An 18,296-nucleotide genomic window follows, 5' to 3' on the forward strand; every position below is an offset into this window, starting at 1 on the left:
CGGGAGTGTTGTTAGAAAATTACGCGTTATTGTTGTATCGCGGAAAAAAACATGTTTTATCGCGTCTCTCTGTCCGGGTTCGCGCGAGTCCTTATATTGAAAAATAAACTGTGTGTGTGTGTGTACGACAAACATAATTACGTAATTTTTATGTAATATTTAGAGTATACGTGCATAATAAGTTTTTTCTATTTCTTTTTCTCTACTTTTATATATTATTTAGATTTTAGTATGTTTAAATTAATAATATTCCAACATTTATATTCTCAATTTTAATTTTTAATTAAATCACGCACACGCGCGGCTTTTCTATTTAAATCGTTCGCGCGAGTGTCGTCGCAAAATTAAACATCAAAATCGAGGAAGAGAAATTACATTCTCAATGAAATAGATAAATTGGACGTTTAAATTAAATTATTGCTTTATCTTTGCCTCAATCAGTTTTGGTTTAAACACATACAATTATCTTTCTCTGCGACGGAAGAACCCACACAGTTCGATTGATCGCCATTAATCAATCTCGTCGAGTCACGTCCTTTCTTTTCTGCGCGTATATGCGCTAGATATCTCTACGTTATTTATTACACACTTATTACCACAGACCTAGATTCACGGACGCGAAAACATACGATCGGCACGAACTTGACTTTGATGTAATTCCGCGTCTGCCCCCCCCCGCTGTTTTTGGCAGACACGCGTCGCACAGTGCACGCGCGCATAAATTAACACTCTTTTCTCTCTCCCGTCTCTCGTAAATGATTAATTAATTAATTAATACGGAGAGCGCTCTTCAATTATTCACGAGCGCTGAATTACAAATTTGTTTTTTGTCACGCGAATTAAACGACTGACATTACGAAGTTCTTTTTTAGTTTTTTTTTTTTTTATCAATCGATTAATATAACAAAGTTTCCATTAGTCGTTTCTCTAGTTTTTCTCTAGTTTTTTGTTTTTGTCTCGCGTATGAAGATAATAATCGAATATTACGCATAACGTTTCAGCACAACAACGTGAAACGTGGAATAATCCTCGTTACATGATTCACGATGTGTGTGTGTGTATATATATACACATATATATATATATCTCTGATGAATCAATTGGCTCCGGCGTTGTATGTGAGATATGATGCGACGGAAAGCCGAAATAACTCGAAGCACAGCAACCGGGTCCCACTGTGGGCTAGGATAATAATATGAATGAAATACTGGCAGAACCGGTTGGTTGAGTAAGAGAAGCTTGGTGTGTTCCTCGAAGCCAGCTCACATCCTTCTCCCCCGCCACTCCGCGCGCGCGCGTTTTCTTGGCATTCTTATATCTCTTTTCTCAAAATTAGACGTACAAGCCTGTACAGGCGTCTCTCACCTCGCATGAATGAATAGAGAAAGAGCGTCTTGCGCATCCGCAGCGATATATGTAATGTAATATTGGATATTCAATTAATATTAGATATTACATTTAATTAACAGTAAATAAATCTAATGTTAGACGTGTAATTTTCTATAAATGTGATCGTAAAATTTCAAAAACTGCCGATACATCTCCGAGCGGAGAACACGTCAGCTGTTTCTTTTTTTTTTTTTTTTTGCTACTAATCGAAACGGTAAGAACAAACCGTATTTTAGACAGACATGTGATTCTACGTCTCTCGGTCTACTCGTGGGCGGAAACGGGAGAAGTTTGACTTAATCATTTGTATATTTACATGACGGCGATTATTATGACGCGCCGGTAGTGCCGGGACCTTCCTCAGATCAAGCTCCGCGGCTGTGATTCGTAAAACACACATTATCGGTCTGGCCTGCGAGTTATATATGTATAGGTATACGCGAAAGTCTCTTCGACTATTATTAATCGGAAGTGTTGTGCCAAGTTGTCAAAATAAAATCCACTCGGATGCGCACCCCTCCTCTTGCTCTGTCCGTTTTATTCATTCTCGCGAATATATATATATATATATATATAAATGTATACGCGAAAGGCCTCTTCAAGTTCACCGTGTGCGTGTGAGAATCAAGTGCGTAATTCGAAAATTTATCATCGCCGCCTTTGAAAGTTAAATTTAGACGGACGTGATTTTGATTTTTTTTAAATTTTTTTATTACCGTTTGAGTTTTTTTTTTATTTATTTTGAGAAACTATTTTAAGTGACGGCCTAAGGAGCAGACTCGGAGCGGGACGGGAGGGAGGGACGGGCCGTCTCAGCGTCAAAATGTGCATCGGGGATATGAGCTTCGACGTTTTGTGAGAGCGTATTTTTATCGCGGCCACACGACCATATGGCCATGTTACTGAAAGTGCGAGGCTATTTCCGAGCGGGATTCACTATTCTGAGAGCTCGACGTAAGCTTCTCCAGATTCGTGATTTGCGAGGGGGGGGCCCAGAGGAGACGGTGGGGAGTTGGGGCAAGCAGCGCGCAACGATGTTTGGCAGCATGCGCAAAATGCCATGCGATTTCGCAAATCCGAGCGCGCGCGTACGTACATATACCCTTAGATAACGATAGAATCCGTTCGGCGGACACACAAGTCTTCCCGCGTCTCCCGTTGTATGTGTGTGTGTGACGTCAATGCGGAGGTTTCATTCAAAAGCAGATTAGCGCTTCCGTCCGCGTATATTTTGCACATACCTCGGAGTATATTTGTCCACTCATCGCATTAATGGGAGGAGAGTGGTTGCTCACTACGGAAGAAATATATTTCTCATGCGTATATAACTTGCTCGCGCAATTCACACGTGTACATTCATAAATATTTACACGTACATATATACGTAAAGACATGGACAAAAATAGACTTTTAATACATGTGGAGCGACATTATCCGGGAATGTGTGTGTGTGTGTGCGCGCGCGTGTTTGATTTTGTGTATTTTATTATACGCACGCAAAATATTCGATACGCACAACTGATGTGTGAAAGACATTACACGAGACTTATCTAATTGTTATTGTGACTAATATATTTTTCTTAATTAACACTTGTGCTTGGGCACGTACGCGATCTGTCGGCTCCTCATGTACGACCAAGTGTAGCGCGTGTAGTGAGTGACCGAGACCAACAATATGATGAGAATTCCCATGGCTCTTATGAACATCCGTTTGCGCTCGTCGTGATTTTGCGATGACGTCCACGATAAAAACGAGACCAAATCTTTCGCCATTTGCGATGTCGTCGACGGAGTACAGTCGTCGTACTCCACCATTCCGTCGGACAGCATCTGAAAGATATGTAATTTCGTGTCACGCGAGTACGTATAATATTGCGAATCGTGGAAACGCACACGCGCATTGTTTACCTGTCCCATTCCGACCACGTTTCCGGGAAAATAAGCATTAAAAGATTGATGATCGGCTAAATATACACCCGCCGGCGGATCCATCCATCCAGTCAGAAAGGAGAATAGGTAATTTCTGCCGTTCCTCCTCGCGAAAATTATGTAAGTCAGATCCGGCGGATACGCGCCGAAATTAAGCGCTCGGGCAGCTTCCTCGTTCGCTTGGGGTGGCGGCACCAAATCCGACAGTCTTCCAGGTCTCGTGTAGTAATTTCCCTGTTCGTCGGGCCCATCTTCAACCTGTGCGGAAATATAAGTGATAATAATAAAATATTAAATATATTTAGAATCTCTTTAATAAATCTCTCTTCTCTTTATCGGAACTACAAACCCATACAGAAGCACGTTTAAATCAACGAACGGATGCGCGAATTACGCGCAAATCGAGAAACTTACATCGAACTCGGCCGCGATAGCCTTGGCTTCGTCCATCGTGTGCGACACGTCCACCAAATCCATGAAGCGCAAGTAGCGAAGACTGTGGCAGGAATAACAGGCGGTTCTGTACACCTGCCACCCCCGTCTCACGGCCGTGTGATCCAGGGATGTCATGTAACCCTCGAAGTCCCACGGATAGCTGGGCAACTTCGCGTTCGTGAGCATAGCCTGTACCGGTCGGCTCAGAAGATACGAAACAATCCCGCACACGGCGCTCGTACCAATTAAAAAAAGACTCGTCCCGTAACGCAGAATCTTTGGTCGACTGCGTTTCCGCGCGACGCACCACGTGTAAACCCCGCCCGATGATTGCTGCCGATAAAACTCGCGTCTCGAACGCCGCGATAAGATAATTCTCGTGGTGGTTTCGAAAAACGAAGCCATGTTTCTTTTACAAAACGACTGTCTCGAAAACAAAAAAGAAAAAAAAAACAATCGACGATATCGCGCGAGAGATGTACCTCGGGCGAACAAAATTTTTAGAATTTTTATAGCGTTTTCGAGTTGGTTGAGTCCGATAGAATGTCGTCAATTTGATCAATTGTATCGCTTGATTTGCCAAATTAAAGCAATTAATCGCTCCTCGGGAACGATTCTATTTTCGTGCCGAAAAATCCTATTAGATCCGAATATAAAGACACATCGGTTTCTCACCAGGAGCGAAAGAGAAAAGGACGTACAAAAATAGACAAGCGCGATCGATCTAGACGAATTTTCGAATAAAACCATTTTTTTTTTTGCGTCAACCACGTTCCAGGATTTTCCCTCGAACGTCGGCTGAATCTTAATAAAAATTGGATCGATTGACACCGGGAGAAGAAAAAAAAGAAAGAGAGAGGGATGAGAGACGGGAATGGATGCGCTCGCGTCGTATTATCGTGCAATTACGTTACACAACGTTATTACATAACGACATTTTATAATAAAGGCACAAGCCGACTGTATTTCCGCGCCGCGGTATAAATAAACTACTCGGTTATGCTTGGCATTATGCATGCGTATTGGCGAGCGGTTACATCGACTAAATGTACGCAAGTGTGCGCGCGTGTACCTGTGTGTGTTATGTATGCGTGTGTGCAAAAGTACAATTCGAGAGCGCATCCTGTTGTGACACGAATAATCGCCAGAGATATATATATATATATCTCTCTTTCTGTTTCTCTCCGCGCATACATACATGCGCATTTATTGTGAGGATAGATTTAGGCTGCCGCCGTTTTATGACTGGTTGCCGCGCGTTAACGCTCTTAACGTTCTTGAAGCTATTTCTCAGCAGCGTCATTCCTGTGCGCGTCTCTCTTTGCATCGTATTACACACGTACCTATATATTCCGAATTTTCCTCGCGATATTCACGCGCCCGTTTATCGCGACAATTCGAATTTTCATTTAAATATTTTTGAGTATTTATTTAATTAAAGATAAAATATTTTAATTTTTGTCGCGTGCGCGCGTATAACGGGTCATCAAGTATGAAAGATGCGACAAATATGTGTTTTTTATACTTAATGATCCGTTACATAAATAAATACACACATTATTGTAGGAAGAGCTAGGAAAGGGTGCATAATCAATTGCGTAGTCGGTACAATTGGATAGTTACGATCGTACACAAGACCCCGGTAACAGTTAAGTACTTCTTGAATTTACGAGCGTATATATGAGACTACGGACGGCAAAGTATTTGTTAACACAATAAAGAAGAAAATCTATATTTTTACACGAGCATAGATAACCGAAGACAATTAAAGCTTGAAATTTTAACGTTTCGCGAAGCATCACGACAGAGAAAAAAAAAACAGTATTATGTGTGCTGCGCAAAACCGCAACGCACACACGTCGTACATACACAATATATCACAGAATAGCTTCCATTCTATAGATTCACGCGGTAGAAAAAGCCGGCGGATGTACGGCGGCGTTGAAATACATTACTGAGCCAGAAGGGAGGAAATTAAATTTATCGTAAGGATTACTCTTGTGCATATACTCTCTCCCTCTCTTTCTTTTTTTCTCTCTCTCTCTCTCTCTCTCTCTCTCTCTCTCTCTCTGTATATTTCCTTCTCTCTCGTGTTCCATTGCGGTTTTATTTGTCGCGCCGAAATTAGGCAGGCTCGATGTATAATTAATCCGTCACAGTCGTTCCTTTTCAGAAACGACGATTGCGGCTGATTGAAAATCAATGTCCAACCGAATCTTCAACCGCGGGGCTATTTCACGACGGCTGTGTGTGATCGTTTATTTTTAAGATTTAAACGTGAAACCGACGCGAAGGGAAGGAAAGAGATGCGGTTTGGAAACCGTGCCATTTGCATTATTTACCCCCTCCCTCCCCCTCGCCCCTTCCTCACCCCGGAGGATATAGATAGTAATAGCGTCCGTGTGGCGCGGCGGTCAATATACATCATTGAATAATTTACATAGCAGTCGCTATCTCGCCACTTATTTTCGTGTGTCGACGTGAAGAAAGAAAATTATTGTGTATTGTATGTGTATATATATATATATATACATATATATAGTATGTATATAATATTTAATATATTATATATATATATATACACACACATACCGTGCACAGGGGGAACGTAAAAATCGCACAATCGGGGATTGCGAGCGTGTTCGATTAATTGTGGCTCGTCACCGGCTAATTGTTTCCGACGATCGGTATTTAATTCGGTTCGACACAGAGAAGCGACGAAAACGCGATAACAGAGTATTTTTCATATCGGACGGGATGAAGGGAACACGATGGCGAAATTATCGCGACATCTCGAGACCGAGCGCGATTCATTATTTAACGCATGCTGAAGCGGTGCAGTGTCGAGCGACTTCGCGAGCTTTAATTTTGTTCACACATACACACACACACACACATCCCTCATCGTCGGGGGATTTCAATGATTAGTTCGCCGATCGAGTTTCGCCGCCTTTTCCCCGCCGCGCGGCTCGTGTCCTTCTCTCTCACACGCGGTTTTCTTTGTTACGCGACTAACAGAGCAGAGGCCTCTATACTTGTATTATTTCAAGCCGTCGTCGTCTCAACAGACGAGCCATAATTTTCGAACAGCTGGAATAGAACTGGCTTCGTCGCGCTCGTATCGCGTTCATTCGTCGCAGTCATTCTATCATTCGTGAGAGAGAGAGAGAGATAGAGATAGAGGTAGTAGAGATAGATTACAAATACATTCGGCATAATAATAACGATCCTTGTGCCGGTACTCGTCTAATAATAGAGACAGAATAGAGCGTCGATCGATATCGCGAGCCGAAGACGATATCTTATGCCACTCCCTTCGTCTTCTCGTCATTTTCCACCTGTCTTTCTACTAGCTGCGCGTGCAAGTACACTCTCAGCACGTTGTTGTTGGCGTCGTATCTAAATGCGCGTGCAATTTACGATGAACTTGCAGGCACGATCATGTATTTCTTTTAAAAAAACGCGGCATTGTTGAGAGAGATCTTCCGTTCCAATCTCGGATTATCTTGTTAGTCGTTCTCGCAGCACTGCTGCTTCTTGTCCAAAGCAGCTTCTCGAGAATACACGCGAGAGAGAATATAATTCTGTTTTATATGCACATATAATTTTTCGAGAGGAATATTCGAGACGCTCGTTGCAATTTAAAGAAAAACATTGATAAAACAATTATGATTGCTAATTAATTATTATGAGAGTAATAATTTTTATATATATATATATATATATATATATATATATATTATGTGTATAATAATTTTTTATTAATTTGTTCTTCAACATGCTCTTCAACGAGCGTTTCAAATAATACTTTACCGAGAAATTCTCTCTCTCTCGTCTTAAAGCCATAGAATTGTATTGAAGATCGCAGAGAACATTCTCCACAAGAACAGCGTAGGGTTTCCCTTTTACTTTAACCCTTACGATACCACATAGTTGAATACGTCATTGCGCCGCGACGCTACGAGGAGGGTTAAATAAAGCGAAGCCGGATTCTCGATTTCCGTTTCGCTTGCGAAACGCATTGTCGATTTTGTTGATCTTCTACATGTACATATATATATATATATATGTGTGTATGTAACGCACCCGCCGCAATGTCGATGGTGCAATTTATCGGTTCTTATTGGAGTCCCTCGCGCGTGTTGGCAGCTCGTATATTTAGCGCGGCTATAACGATCGAACGGCAAGACAAAGTCAGCTGGCCGCCTAGGAAAAGCGCGTGCTCGTATGCAAGCGACGTGTAACGCGTGCACAGGTAGTCCATGCAGGAAACAAACGTGCGCCCCTCTCTCGTTCACGTGTTCGCGCTCATGCAGACGTTGCGCCGTTGCAGTACGAACCTTTCACGAAGGCGAGCGAAAGAAGAGAAAGAAAACGAGAAAGAAGCGGAAGAGTGGGAAAAGGAGAAAAGGAAAACACATAACAAAGTGACGTTTTACGTCGAGGTGACGCAACGCGGTGCTGGTTTTATTAATCGGGTTTCCGAAAGAGGAGAGCGCGGAAAGAGAAGAGCGCGTTTGTCGCACAGCGAAACGATTTGTGCGGATTAGTGCGGACGCGCGCGTTCAGCAAAGTTGACGCGCGAAAAAAATCTCACGGGGCGCACGTGTTTCACGACGGGAGAAATCAATTTTTCTTACGGATTAGATTTATAATCCTCCTACTCGAGTTCTCGCGAAGAAAAATGAAAAACAAAAAAAAAAAAAAAAAGTAAAAAGTAGTAACTAATTAATAGAACATTATTCACAAATTCTTAGCCAAGTCACGCGAATGATGAACGGAGACTCTGCGGCGCGTTAGGAGGGTGTGGGTGTTGCGGGATCTCTCTGCGATCAATTCGTGTGTATCATCGTTATACAAAATGAAGATTTAATTAATCTTGCGCGCGCGCGCAAAGCCGCGCGACGGAAAAATATCCTCCACAACTCTCACGGGCTCAAGTACGTGCTAAATGCGGACTAATTGGGGGGGTGAGGTGTGCCACTCATAACCCTGTAACGACCGATTCCCTTCTCTCCCCCGGTCGCCTAGCTGTGTGTAGTGTTCCCATAGCAGCATTGACCGCTTCTATTTATATAACACTCTCGCATCCCTTCACCGCGCGCGACCGCGCGCACCATCTTCGCGCTTCTGTCCGCCCCGTCATCCACCCCCGGTGGTGGGTCGTCCTGCCACAGCGCGCTCGTGTCTCGCATGGACGTACAGAAATATGTACAGGTGGAAAAGTTTTTCCTCCCCGCGCCTCTCTTACACACACACACACACACACACACACACACACACACACACACACACACACATATACCATCGGTACTTAGTTGTGTGCACGTACATTACATATTTGCACACTCACACGTAAGTTCGCAGAGAGGCGAACGCGTGGGCGGATTGATCGCGAAGAAACATTGACTTACCTAGATTCGAGCGTAACCATGCGTGGCACGCTCGTCGATTCCGACCTGACCGTCGTGAAAAGTCCACGCTCGAAAAGAAAATTAGAACGCAAAGAGAATTATTTTTGCTAGAATCTCTTCGCTACGACAAAACCTTCGTAAAATTCTGTATGTCACGTGACAATGTAGCGGACAAATTAACATACAGGCATGTGTGTGCGGAGCCGCATTGAAAACTTTCGATTCTTATCCACTTAGGAGCTCGACATCTGACCATGAAGTCATTCTTATAAACGTACATACGATTGTATCGCAAATGCAGCTTTTGATTCGACCGTGTAACATACATAGAAGTTGCAGATACATTCGGTGAGATCCGCGAGAAAAAATTTTTATACAAGAGATCTTTTTACGTCACGCGCCCTTAACGCGACGCGCGTTATATTTTTATATAATTTTTTAAATAATGTCTCTGTACGTACGTATGAAATCCGCACACACATATGTATACATATATATATATATATATATATATATATATCGACTTTAAATTAGTCAAAGGAAATATCCCGTTATATTTATATTAACTGCGCCACGTATATTTAACTACACGCTCCAATGTCTGGAAATAAAAGCAACTTATATCGGATAACTCAATAACTCTGCCGGTTTATTTTAAATCGCGTAACACGACGGTAACCTTTTTTTTTTTTTTTATTTTTTATTACCACACGGTTATATACTCTTGATTATCGGCAGAAGTCTGGTCGAGTGGCTATTAATAAAACAACGCGAACGCGTGTGCAACTGTCTTCGTGCTTTATTTTATTTTTTTTTTAATAAACAATTGCCCGCGCCAAATATAGCGCAAGTGTATCGCGCGGCAGACCGCGGTGAGGAATAGAATTTCACTTGAGTCTTGAATGTTATTTCCACCTCTCCCTCCTTCTCGGGACACCCGGGACACCCGGGAGAGATATACCGTTTGACTTTCATTTGGTAGCGCGCAATCAATCGCTTTTGCTCCTACGCACATGTGCGCATAGGCGTCTATATATATATATATATATATATATACACATATAATTAATCAGTCGTGGTCAGCGTGTGTGGCAACACGCTTAATCCTCTTTCCCGATCAAATCGATAGGCGCGCGAGAGACGAGAGAGCACAGCCGAATAAAAAATTATCCCCTCGAAATTCTTTTTTGCGTAATTATTCTCTCTCCCGTTCGAAGCCGGGGAGGGAACTCTCCGGGACGAAAATTTCATTTATTTTTCACGCCCTCTTCTAAAACATCCGCAATGTTGTGCAAACGCGAGCGAAATGGAATTTCGTCGGTTTTAAGCGTGCTCGCGGACTTGTACGATACGACGATTAGATCGCGAAAAGACGTCGTCCCGCACGGGATGACGCGGTAAGGTCAAGGTCTCTCGATGATGGATTAACGCATATACACGCGTCGCACGCGATTTAGAGGCTGTCGGTGCACATGCATACTGCGTGAACATGTTTTGCTGCACGTGTTTCCGTCTCTGCTGCGCGACCGCGCGCGCAGTAATCTTCGATTCGAGGAAACACACACAGCTCGCGCGGAAATTGTCATACAATTGATTCGCAATAACACCCTCGTTTTTCCAACGTGTTTGCGCGCACATATACATGTATCAATCGTAAACCGTAATTTAACGATCAAATAATCGATTTCTCATTTTCTACGTACGCGTGTTGTTTCATCGAATTCTAACGCGTTTTTTCGCTCGTTGATATTTTTGTGTAGAACTTTATTGTGCGACGCGTATCTTCTTTTCGCGCGTCGCACACATCTTGTTTTCGTCGCGTCGTGAATTTCCGTCGATATAAAAACACGCTTGGCTCTCTCTCTCTCTCTCTCTCGCACGATCGTTTATGGAAGAAGTAAGTTTTCTTTGAAAACTGGGTCGGCACACGAGTCCTTCCCGGCGCGGTCGCGTAATAGAAAACGTAGAAAATTCTCTCTCACTCGGTGGCGCAGAAAATAACGGGAGCAATCCCGCTGGCAAAATCGATGGAGCGCTCGTTGTATTCCCCGGTGAGCCACCTTTGATTTATTCCATAAGGTCGTTTCTCCACTCTCCCTATCGCCTTTGTGTCTTACCGAAGAGATGCAAACTGTCGCTTAGTCGAAAATAATTCGCAGCGACTCACAGACAAAATGTGGCAAAAGTTTTTCATCAATATTGCGTTTTTTCTGTAAAAATTAATGCAAAATTGAAAGATAACGATTTAATCAGAAAACAAAATCCTTCTTGTAAGTAGAAAACTTTACGCATCCACGTGTCACACGTGTCATGTAAATGACATACATAGATTGCACCTTTCCCGGTGCAAAAACCGTTTGAAAATAAAAAAAAAAAGGTAAAAAACCACCGATTCGCATCGAGCAAAATCGCATCGCGTATGCGCGATATATCGCGCGGACATCGGATTACACTCGGACGTGGATATTCGGCCGGGTCGCAATCTTGGAATATTCGGAGCATCATTGGGCGCTCGGTGTGTTACACGAGCGCGCGCTCCTGGCGTGCACGTACATTCGGGGATTATAGCGAATTTATATGCCGCATACCACGCGCGCGGATCGCATCCACACACAATCGACCCGGCACACGGGTTGGGGTTGTTTTAATATACCGACGCGCGGCCGTCGGGATGCACACAAAATAGCGTCCGCGCGTTTATTTTCGTCGGCTCCATTTATTTTCGCCTCTCTCTCGCGTGCTTCGCGCCGCGAGCTGTGTTCTCCGACGACGACGACGGTGATATTCCTAACCGCGGAATAGCCCGCGCCTGTGCCGCGCGCGCCGCTTTGCCACACATTTTCGCGTTTCCACGTCAATTCGATTCATGAATTTCCAGAGAGCTGTTGTTATAGCGCGATCGCCGCACCCGTGTCCGCGCACGTATCGCGCAACAATGTTTCGTCATTTGTTGGAAAACAATTTATATTTTTGTGCTCTCTGCGAGATAAAAAATAAAGATAACTAATATACACCCGATAACAAATATCCTTGTGTCGAACACGGATTCTCTTGTTTGCAGTTTTTCAATTTATTACTCGAGAATTTTCCCGATCTCTCTCTCGTCACACGTTACTAAACACTAGGCTTTTTTTTTTTTGTCCTATAGAATTGTTATCGGATCTCCGCGAGAGATTTGTTATCTCTTCGCGCATCGACGCGCACTTTGTTCGGTTTCGGCGACGAGCCGAGAGGAGAATTGAAGTATTTCGCTTTTATTCGATTAATTCGGCGCGTGAGTGCAATAACGCGATGAGGAGGAGGACATGTTACATCACACAAAGGCCGCATACACGGGAGATGGACGCGAGAGAAGAGAAGACGCGATACACACACACACACACACGACCAAACGAGCGAGCGCGCGCGAGAGAGAAGGCGAAGAAGGAGAGAGGATCCATATAGTTCAAATCTATTCAAGACTCGGCTTTGGTAGCCTGCCAATTCTATTTTCTCGAGCGAAGGCGGGTTCGCATTGTGCCCGCGCTAATTTTATTACAGACTGCCGCGCTCCGTGCACGTGTGTGGGTGGGGCGTGCGGTGTGTGCGTCCCGATGTACAAACCGCGTTGATTCCGCTTCGTTTTTCGAGAAACGAAGAAATACGTCGAAACATTACCATCCTCGACAATAAAATCGAACGCGTTGCAACACGAGAGCTCGATATTTTTCCAATAAATTATCGCGCAATTTCCGATTTGTCGTAACGACCGATGATGAAACGCACCGAAAAAGTTTCGGCGCGCGTAAAGTAACTCTCACGTAAAATGTCGCGCGAATCTCATTTCGAGAAATAACTTTTCTGAATACTAAATAATTTTTCTCTCACACGAGAGGGAGAGTAGTTTCAAATGTTCGCGCGATCTCGTTGATATAATCTCGGATAATTCGCGTTCTCTCCGTCGTCTTGAAATTTATTTGCTCGCGGATTATTGAACGCGAGAATAAATTCGCAATCGATTGTCGAGCAGCAGGTCCACACTAGAAGAAGTCATCAGTGTGTATGTATGATATTTTGTAGCTGTTTACGTAATCATGCGCTGAGCTCTCTTTTATACAAGTGTCGTGCAAGTGACACGTGTCCGTGAGAAAATTAATTCCAGCGTAACTGCTTGTGACATTAAAAGTTATATTGTTAGACGCGCGTGAAAATTCGAATCGCACGGCGACAGAAGTGCAAGCCTGAAAAACACCGCCGATCGATCGCGCACAACGAACGTTTCTATTTTCGTCTGTGCCGTTGCTGCACCGACCAATGTTGTCATCGATTACTCATCCCGCGCGCTGCTCTTTGCTGCATTTTTCATCGCTTCATCGTAAAACGTACTTCGTACGCGCGTCCCCGGTGAAAAATACAGCATCATCATCCCCCGTTTTTCATCTCACCCCCGCTGCGTAGCAACAACTCGCGATTTATAAACGCAGCGAAAACTGTCTCTCGCTAAATCTTATAAAAGCGAGTCGATCAAGTTCCGCTTTCAGTAAATTTAAAACTTCCTCTCATCGGAACACAAACAAAACAAATTAATTTTAGGAGTCGCGAGTTGTACTTTTAAATTACATACGTAAGCAAAGAGAAAGAGAGAGAGAGAGAGAGAGAGAGAAAGTTTTAATTTATATTTGTTGAATAGAATTGAGAAAATATACATCACATCCGCGTATTTCCCAATTGGCTCGGATTGTTTTTCGGAATGTCTCTGTTTTCGCTAAAATCGCGCGCGATCTATATTTGCGTCGCTTCACTTTTAGCGCGTAAAGTGCAGTTCTGCCCGAGTTTTCTCACGTGAAGATCGTCGTACGACGTTATCTCGGTTTGAGTATCGAATGGCTACATTTAGCGCGCGAAGTGCGGGTTATTAATACAAATCTATTTGTGTGTACAGTGTGGACACAAGCAAGAGCGCGCGCGCGCGCGCGCAAGAGAGACTTTCTACGACAAAGTCTACGAAACGATGCTATCGAGCATCCACATCCGGAGATGTGAGACTAATGTTGGTTCGCAAAACGTGTTTGGCACAAACTCGCGGTCACGCTCGATATTCCCCAGAATTATGCTTGACCATATAACTTCGCAACCGACGACGTAAGATTGACAGGTTGCTCGGCGCAAATTTAGCCGTCATCGTCGCGCACGACGATTTCCGTTTCGTCAACAAAGAATGAATTTACGCGATCTAAGTTTTTGTTTTCTCTCACAGCAATTTTTTCTCAACTGAAAATATCATCCCCCCCGTTGAGAGTTTGACGAGTTTAATCCACAGATTTACACAGTTAATTAGTTAGAACTTTTTACGATAATTTAATCGAAACATTTTTGAAGAAAGAAAGAACTTTGAAAAGAAGATGAAATGTTTTTTTTTTTTTCAAAGTCAGAAAATTGATCAAAAGAAAAAAAAACTACGATACAAATGTAAATCGCGAGATACATCGAATTGTTGGCGGCGAGAAAACCACAAAGCGCTTTCATAATAAATAATTTCGACTTATAACTCTGATTAGACTTTTGCTCTCGTCAACAGCAATGGCCGCTTTGATCTCGACGATATTATATCGTGTATTTACTTTGGTGCTCCCGGCCACTGATCAAAGCAATCTTCCTCCTCATGGCGGAAAGATCGGTAATCAAAGTTCGTTCGGTCGGTGTTTCTTTTTCGATGACGCCTCTCGCATTCGCTCTCGTTATTCGCGAAGTATTGTATTAAAAGAGTATTGTATTAAATATAATTATTACAGATTATTTATACAAATTAAAAACCAATATACTTTAGACCTAACATGATGATTCGTGAGAAAATCACGCTCTTCTTCGGTAAAGGATGACAGACGAGCGACGAATAATTTATATTTTTCGGATAACGCGTTTTCGGAAATAATAAATAATAAACTTGGACTGAAGCTCCGAACGAGCGTCCTAATCCTCGCGTCCATCCTTATTCCAGCGGCTATTTTTACATCTGGAAACATATACATACGCGTCATACGCGCGCGCGTGTGTGCATATATATTCGGAAAAGACACATTCCTCTCGTATCGCCTCTCGTTTTCTCGCGGCGTTCTCTCCGACACACGAGGAAAGCGGCGATGGCGCCGTCGCGTGTGCGGCCCTCAGAGCGCTGACTACCCGCAGGAAGGCGGGAAGGGAGGTAGTAAACATAACCCAGATTCGCAGCCGGTGGCGCCTAACCCAGGAGGGAGATAGAGAGAACGAGGAGCGAGAGAGAACGAGGGCGAACCAATAACCTAGCCTAATAGCGTCGTCGTGGAAGCCCGACGACGTTGCTTCTCTTTCTCTTCTTCCCTCTTTCCCCTTCTTCTCGCGTAAAGGTCACCGTAGAAAAGTCCACGGGTTGAGTACCGGTTCTATTTATAGCCGTTATCGTCTCTTTTTCTGTCTCTCTCTCTCTCTCTCTCTTTCCCTTTCCTTTTCTCACCCTTACCTTCGGCACCTCCTCCGTCGCCTCTTTTCCTTTTCGTCCTCTCGCACGCTTTCCTCGCCTTCTCTCTTTTTCTCACGGCTTCCTTGCTTGCCGCCGTCTCCCTTGGACTCCGCGAATGCCACCCCTGACACGTTTCCATCTCTCCGTTCTCTCTCTCCGCTCACCGCGGCCGCCGCCGCCGCCGCCGCCGGTTGTCGCGCAGCCTCGTCCCACTCGATTCCTCCCACGAAAGACCTATGATACTATAAATAGCCCAGGCTCTCCTCACTTACCCGCCGCCCGTATCTACACCCTCGGTCCCGGAGTAGATCGAACGGAGCGGGAATGGCGGAACACAAGCGCGCGGCGGGACGGCGTGCGTCCCTACCTGTTAACTTACGACGATGACTACGATGACGACGATGACGGCGGCGCTGACACCCGCCGCTGCCGCCGCTGCCGCCGCCGCCGCCGCCGCCGCCGGCGCGGCGAGAAAACGGACAGATCCCGCCGACTGCGGGAGAGGCCAAACGAAGATTGGTATATCTGTCGCGTAATTCCGCCACCTAAAGTATAAAGGCTAATTCTCTCGGGGAACAAGATTCTCTTTCGCCATTGCACATCGAGTAAGTTAATTTGTTTACAATACGAAAAGACACAATTTACTTGAGGGAATCAAATTAATTGTTTTGAGAGAGGTATATATGTTTCTTTCGAACTTATTGAATTTAATGATGAAACGAGTATATCGTTTTTTTTTTAAAGATGTACTGATCTGAAACAGGTGTTGGTTTTTCTAAGCTTGTGTAAAAAAAGAAAAAAAGAAAAAGATCAGAGGAAGATGCGCGCGAGAAAAGTTTTTCTCTCGAAAGGAAAGTGGTTTGGGGCAACTCTACGTAACGAAATTCAGGATATTGAAAAAATCGAATGTAGGGAGGGGGAAAGTAAACGCAATTTCCACCATTACTTCGCACACGCGTTATGGGTCACGAGCTCGCGGAGTATCAGGGGTTTCCCCTGGCAACATCACGATCGCGCGCGCGAAAGAGATAGATAGATAGAGAGAAAGAGACGTGCGGAGACGGGCCACCCTTCTTGTCGCATTGTGCTGTCTTTTTCGTCGTGTTTCTCGTGAGTCAGAAAACGGCGTCGGGCACCGCCTTGTGCTGTCATGGTGGCGCCAGGCCGCTCTCTCGCTCGGTGATTTTTCTGTCAGGTTCGGGTCTCGTGTTTGCACAACGCGGTGTGCGGTTCCGCTGCCAAGAATCATCGTGATAAACGATACGAGCGTCCATAAAACCCGAATCTCGAAATATATGTATGTATATATATATATATATATATATAAACAAAAGTAGCAATCTCTTTGTTGCGAGAAAAAAACAAAGTAGCGTTTTTGAACATAACTTTTTTCTAAACATTTAAACATAAAACGCGTAAATTAAGCTCGCGTCGTCTTTTCTTTTCGCTGTGAGAAGAGATTAAACAAACAGATAAAAACGCGCGCAACGTGAGAAAAGAACGAACATCCAAATATGGACCTCCAAGCACCTTTTAGGTCCGTAGGCTAATAAAAGCTAACGCAACGCTCCGGATCGTAATATCGCTTATCTTGCTATAATTAAATCTTCCAGTGTATGTGTATTTTTTTTCTTTCAGAGAATGTTAGTTTTCTTTTTTATCAACTAATTTTTTTCCGAACAATCCGCGGAGACGATTCAGAGAATTTGGGACATGGATTCCTATTTTTGTGGTTCAAGACACACCGTGGGTAACGGCGCGATGAAAGAAGGTTTGTTTAAAGATTCTCCGGGGCAAGACTCTCTCTCGCGCGCGGCGGCGGCGGCGGCGGTGGCGGCTGCACTTCGCCGCCTTTCCTCGTCTCTTCTCACGCTTCTTCTTCATCCTTCCATACTTCTTCGCGCGCGCTTTGTTCATCGCCGTTAGATTTTTACACTCTCTCCCCCTCTTCTCTCTGTCCTCTCTTCATTGAACTTACGTACCCCACATATCTTTGTCCCGCCGCAGTCACTCTTTCTCTCTTTTGCGTGCCTCTTTCACACACGTATACCGTACGAGTAGTATGGAAACGTCGACCCGTCGGGACGGGCAGCGAATATTAATGCGTGTTTTTACACGTGTGGACGTTTATTTTTGTCTGTATTTTTAGCGCTTGGTATTTTCGAACGAACCGGTCACTATTTTTGTACTAGTCCACACATATGTTCGCGCGTTCTGTACTACAGCGGGAGAGTAACCGCCTCTCTCTCTCTCTCTCTCTCTCTCTCTCTTTCTCTCGCTCTCGCTCTCTCTCTCTCTCTCTGCAAGGCGAGCTCTACGAACGTGTGCTTCTCGACGCAATATGCTATTTCTTCATCCCGTTATACTATCGTAATAATCAAATTTGCTACTTCTGGAAAGAGATTCTTTCCGGACGCGATGTCACTGACGAATGAAAAATGGAGATTACGTAATGTAGTCGGCGCGGAAGTTTTATTTCAAACACACGAACACACACACACACACACACACACTTCTCGCGAGGTAACGCGATTTCAACCGGTAAAAAAAAAATACAAGTTTCGCTTACGTTACATCGCTTTTTATGCGTGTAATTAAATTCCCGAATGAAGTGAAATAACGCGCGGAATCTTTATTTAGAATGATAAAAAGTA

General features: G+C 44.0%; 2 protein-coding genes across 7 annotated transcripts in view; one reads left to right on the plus strand and one right to left on the minus strand.

Annotated features, from left to right (window-relative positions):
* Nucleotides 1-18,296, plus strand: part of LOC109863670 (histone deacetylase 4) — a 70,316-nt gene that overhangs the window by 668 nt on the left and 51,352 nt on the right. The window lies entirely within an intron of this gene.
* On the minus strand, nucleotides 2,208-4,152 carry LOC109863673 (cytochrome c1, heme protein, mitochondrial-like). The gene is made up of 3 exons (XM_020444085.1): nucleotides 3,733-4,152; nucleotides 3,298-3,576; nucleotides 2,208-3,219 (listed from the first exon to the last, which is right to left on the minus strand). Exons 1-3 carry the CDS (start codon nucleotides 3,937-3,939, stop codon nucleotides 2,974-2,976), a joined length of 732 nt encoding a protein of 243 aa, XP_020299674.1. The 5' UTR covers nucleotides 3,940-4,152; the 3' UTR covers nucleotides 2,208-2,973.

This window comes from Pseudomyrmex gracilis, unplaced genomic scaffold (genome assembly GCF_002006095.1).
Source record: "Pseudomyrmex gracilis isolate BER0280 unplaced genomic scaffold, ASM200609v1 scaffold_12, whole genome shotgun sequence".
Lineage (NCBI taxonomy): Eukaryota > Metazoa > Arthropoda > Insecta > Hymenoptera > Formicidae > Pseudomyrmex > Pseudomyrmex gracilis.